General features: G+C 38.4%; 1 protein-coding gene across 1 annotated transcript; it reads left to right on the top strand.

Annotated features, from left to right (window-relative positions):
- LOC311497684 (protein S100-A5-like) lies at positions 1-868 on the top strand. The gene is made up of 2 exons (XM_084558031.1): positions 1-260; positions 385-868. The coding sequence occupies exons 1-2, from the start codon at positions 129-131 to the stop codon at positions 541-543; spliced, it is 291 nt and encodes a 96-aa protein (XP_084414157.1). The 5' UTR covers positions 1-128; the 3' UTR covers positions 544-868.
- The last annotated feature ends 4,231 nt before the right edge of the window (positions 869-5,099 follow it).

Here is a 5,099-nt window from a genome sequence, read left to right as displayed (position 1 = left end):
ACTGTAATTAACAGCATTTGTCTGTAATTTCAGTTTGTCTTTATTCTGTGTGATTTAAAGCCTTTCAAGCACATGCTCCTCTTTGTATTACTGAAAATCAGTATCAATCTTTGTCTCCAGCTGCCACTATGGGTCGTATGGAAGATGTCATTAAGAACATGGTGGATATGTTCATTGAGTATGCAGATGGGGATGGCAACTTAAGCAAGGAAGAACTGAAGAAGATGATGGAGACAGAGATCAGCAACCCAGAGATCAAAGTAAGATAGATGCAGTTATATGCATGCACATCCATGTGAAACACACGCACTAAATATCCTGCTTCATTTATTTCCAGTCATTTCATGTTTTGTTAACCCATAACTACAATATTGTGTTGCCCAGGATAAGATGTGCAAAGCTAACCATGACAAGATCTTGAAGAGGCTGGATAGGAACCGTGATGGAGAGCTCAACTTCAAGGAGTTTTGCATGTGTGTGGGTTTCATGGCCAAATGCGCCTACCACAAGAAGACAGGCAAGGGTGACGAAGATGAGTCCTAAACTGAAGATTGAATAGAAGTGTGGAAACCTATGGAAAATTACCAACAATGTGCAAACATTTTTTTTCAAAGCATGGGTCCTGGAATACTTCATGAGAATAAATAAAAAACTTTGAAGTTGGATTTGATCTGGTCTTCTTTGTCTGTTCCTGACAATCAGTGTCAAAAATGAATTTCCACTATGCAGGGATCATATGACTGCACCTCAGGTGGGAAGAAAGAAACACCACACCCAGGTAGTCATTTCCTCTTTTGTAAGAAGCTGAATAGGTAGCTGTGCTTTGTGAGTGTCCTGTCTTTCTTAAAATCATGATCGATGATATCCATGTTAATTTCACATTTTCCATCTTCAGTAAAGTTAAAAACCACATTGATAAGACTAAAAGGCAACAAGCCAAGGACATAGTTAGAGAGGTAGTCCTGGTATAGTTACTATGTTGGCAATAATTTCTATTTAGGGCAGCGGTTCCCAAACGCACACCCCCTTCTAAGTTCCAACCGGGTTAACGCACCTTAAAAAAAAAAAAAAAACAACAACCAGCTTTTTTATAGCCATATTAAAGGTGGCATGCTTAACCGTGCTCAAATGCCCAGAAATAATCACGATCACAACAATGCAGTCTCACATTTGAACTAAACTGAAACACTGCAACATTTTCAATGTAATGCAACAAAGTTACGCACAACCTTCCACTTTTAAGAGCAAAGAGGATGGATGACAGCTGGGCTCAGGCTCAGAGGCAGAAAGCAGATTAGTTGGGGTAAATGTTAGAATATTTTCAGCCACATCAAACAAAATTTGCAGCAACTTTAAATGACTGTGGAGCTAACACAACCTCGTCATCATAACACAGCGGTTATGGAAATAAAATATAATTAAATTGCAATAAAGTTGCACATGACCCACAACATAAATAACAAAGAGCTGAAAATGAAACAACAGCAAGTTGTACTATTTCTATTTACTTATAAACTATTTGCCCAAATTCTGTACTGCATTGTAACTGTAACACTTAAAGGTCATGAAAATTCATTCAGATTTAGATTGATTCAGATTAATGATGCATCCACCTTAATTATTAAAAAGTATCGATATCGGTATAGGTATCGGCGGATCGATACCAAGTCAAGCGGTATTGCACACCACTGCAACGCAGGTGGCTCAGCCTGCAGCGAGAGAGAGAAGGGGGGGGCTCTCCGCCATTGTATTTTTCATCTCGCGCACCCCCTAGAGGCAGCTCGTGCTCCCTGATTTAGCATGGTTTTGAAGCCTTTCTTTTTACTGCCGCTCTCCGCTGTCATTTTCGTTGCAGACTTTTGCAACCTTCATCTGCTAGATAAACCTGCTCCACCACCACCACCAGTGTTTGGACTCAGTCAGGAGGACTGCCATGTCAAATAAATGAACTGAATCGCTCTTTAGTCTTTCTCTTAAACCAATACCTTCTTATGCGCTAACCTACAGCCAGGTCAGATTTATCATTGGAGGTTACTTTTATGTATGATGGGTTTTTTTTATGATATGATAAGAAAGAAGAGTCACACGCTGAAGTCTATTTCGCTGAGTTTGCTGTAACATGCAGCCCACTTTGGAAATAAGCCACAGTATAGACACATGTTTCCATGTTCAATGAAATTCTTCTTTTGCCATCCATGCAAGCAGCAATATAAAAAGATACATATAGAACAAAATATAAAACAACTCGTGCAAAATATCCACGTGCAAATGAGAGTGTAAAGAATGAACTGAAATGTAAACAGAAACTGAAAAAGTGAACAGTGCAGTGTATGACATGAAGTCATCCATGATTATAGACCAATGTCAGCTCTTTATGAGTCTGATGGCAGTGGGGGAAAAGGTCCTGCATTTCACACTCCTGTGCCTCAGGCCAAAAGACACAAGTCTGGGGTCTGGAATTGTGGTGCCGTGCCAGCTGCTTAGGACTCCGACAATTTTACCAACAAAAAAAGGTGCAACTAGAGGACGTTCCCAGATACAGTGGAGGAAAGTTCCCACCTCTGTTTTACACTTCCAGCAGAAGTTATCTGTCATCAGTTTCATTCATTCAAGTCTTGATGGGTGTGATAATACCCATGCATCCCCTTTGCTTCCTTTACGTATTTTCCACATTCTGACAGAATATTTAACCATCTCTCCTGTGTAAAATCTGGTAGTCCTAATCCACCTTTGTCTTTGGGGTCACATCATTTCCTTAACTTAAACCTCGCTCTCTTCGTTCCCTATAAATACTGTCAGATCATATTTATGTATCTTTTAAAAAATAGTAGGTGATACTGTGATAGACAACATCATAGCCACATAGTTAAATTGGGGAGCCCTTATCATTTTTATAATGTTAACCTTTCACCAGAGTGTGAGGTTCAACCGCTTCCATTTTTCTAGTCTATTTCCTAGATACTTCATTCCATTAGGGATCCAGTTAAATTAAAAATTTTCCACCATATAGGCAGATAGTGGCATGGCCTCAGATTTATCCCAATGTATAGAATAGCCTGAAAATATGACTGGATAGTTTCCAATAAGTGTGGTAATGTATTGAGTGGATTGGTCACTACTGCCAAACTGTCATTTGCATAAAGTGCAGAAAATAATTCATGTTCCTGACCTCTGCTTTCGATCCCTCTAATGCCCTTGTTCGTCCTAATTCTGATAGCTGACGTTTCCAGAAAGCTTTTCTGGAACAAGTTTGCACTATGTATGCTTCACACACACACAAAAAAAAGGAGGAACCTGTATCGGGCAACTAGACAATGCTGAAAGGCAGCTTTAAGAGGCCTTGAATTCTTTTCAAAAAGTGTTGTTCTTGTTTGTCTTGTTTGAAACCAGCTATCTCCAGAAAGGTAGTACTTATCCCTGAAGTAAAGAAACCAACAATGTGTTTTTTGTTTCAGCCACCATGTCAAACTTCCTGTGATTAATGACGTTGCTTAAGGTGAGTTGTTTGAGAACATCTTTTCAAAAAACTCTACAAGTCCAGATGCCTTTTTTAAACTTTTTTTTTTTGAATGTGACATTCATGCACAAGTAAAACATTTGCTTTGAAAGTATCAAATAAGCACATTTCTTCGTAACTATCTGGTGGATACAAGTGCCTTCTAATTCTTTGCACTCGTATTTGTACTATTATTAACTAATTATGTATCTAAAACACAGATTATATTATACCAATACACCCATTACTTTGATCATGGATACGCTAAAGATCTTGGGGGAGGAGGTTAAGAGTGTTCAGGCCTACGGCAGTGAAGTTTGTCAAAAATTTCGTAATAAAAAAAAAAAGCCGTTGATGCATTGGATTGATGTTCTCCGTCTTCCATTCTTGCAACTTCTGCAGATTTTTTTATTTTTTTTTTTTTTATCCTGTAAAGGTAAAATATTCTTTATTATTCTATTCTATAATATCATGTTTTTAGAAAACATTATACATTTATTTAAATAATGTATATCTTACGAATCAAACCGTCCTGTTTAAAGCTATATAAAACCACATCAGTTGTTAATAAACATATCCAGACATGAATTAAAATGGGAAAACAGTGTGTGGCCATATTGAGCCAAAGCAACGGAAAAGAACAACCTGCAACCTGAAAAATGTTGAAAGGCAGCTTTAAGATGCCTTGAGCTACTTTAGAAACTACCAGTTGTACCACATATACAAGATAATCTTGTTTAAAACTAACTTTTGCTAGAACTGTGGTATTTACCCCTAAACTAAACAAATCAACAATATTTTGTTGTTCCAGCCACCTCGTGACATTTGACAATGGCAATTCTTCGCAAAGGAGTCTGGACAGAGTTGTGTTTAGCATATTGCAATGCGGCAATCACCTTCAGGCTTCACTTTTAAGCCACCACTCCCCCAAATTTGACTGTAACTATCTCAAACTGGTCTTATTGGAGTTAAAAGTGGAGTTGGAAGTTGATGGAGATTAAAAAAGAAAAAAGAAAAAAGAAACAGAGGCAAATAGACAGAAAGAGGGGTGGTGGTATTTGGAAAGAATATATACTACAAGTGTTGTTGTTGTCTCTGCCTTTCTATAACTGGAAGCCTTTCAAATAGTGCAAACGTTTTAACAAAACTGCTTGCTCAACTTTGCAGAGTCTCACCAGCCAGCACGCGAAAGGATCAAATGTGTGCACTGCAGCTTAGGTGTCAGAGTAATGCAACCTATTTCACCACCCCCAGTGTTTAGACATTGTTAAAGGAAATATATGTTTAGTCTGCCATGTCCTGGTTCAACAACAGGCAGACGGATCTAGCAGCCCAGGTGACATTTTATGAATGATGCTTTGTTGTTGAAGGAGACAATTCTGCAAATGCCTGCAAAAATAGGAAGGGTATACTTTGTGAAATGGTGCAAAAATCCAACAGCGTGCTTGATTTATGTGTTTGATGCAAGTCTCCATAACAACAGAAAGCAGGGACCAATTAAAGCACAAAGTACAACTGAAGAAATCTGGAGTCCATTGTGCTCTCCAGGTTCTCCTGTTACCTGCAGTCTCTAGTTTGGATCATTGACGCCTTCATACAATAA

The sequence above is a fragment of the Chelon labrosus genome (assembly GCF_963514085.1).
Source record: "Chelon labrosus genome assembly, chromosome: 12".
NCBI lineage: Eukaryota > Metazoa > Chordata > Actinopteri > Mugiliformes > Mugilidae > Chelon > Chelon labrosus.
This window is presented reverse-complemented; position numbering and strand designations above follow the sequence as displayed.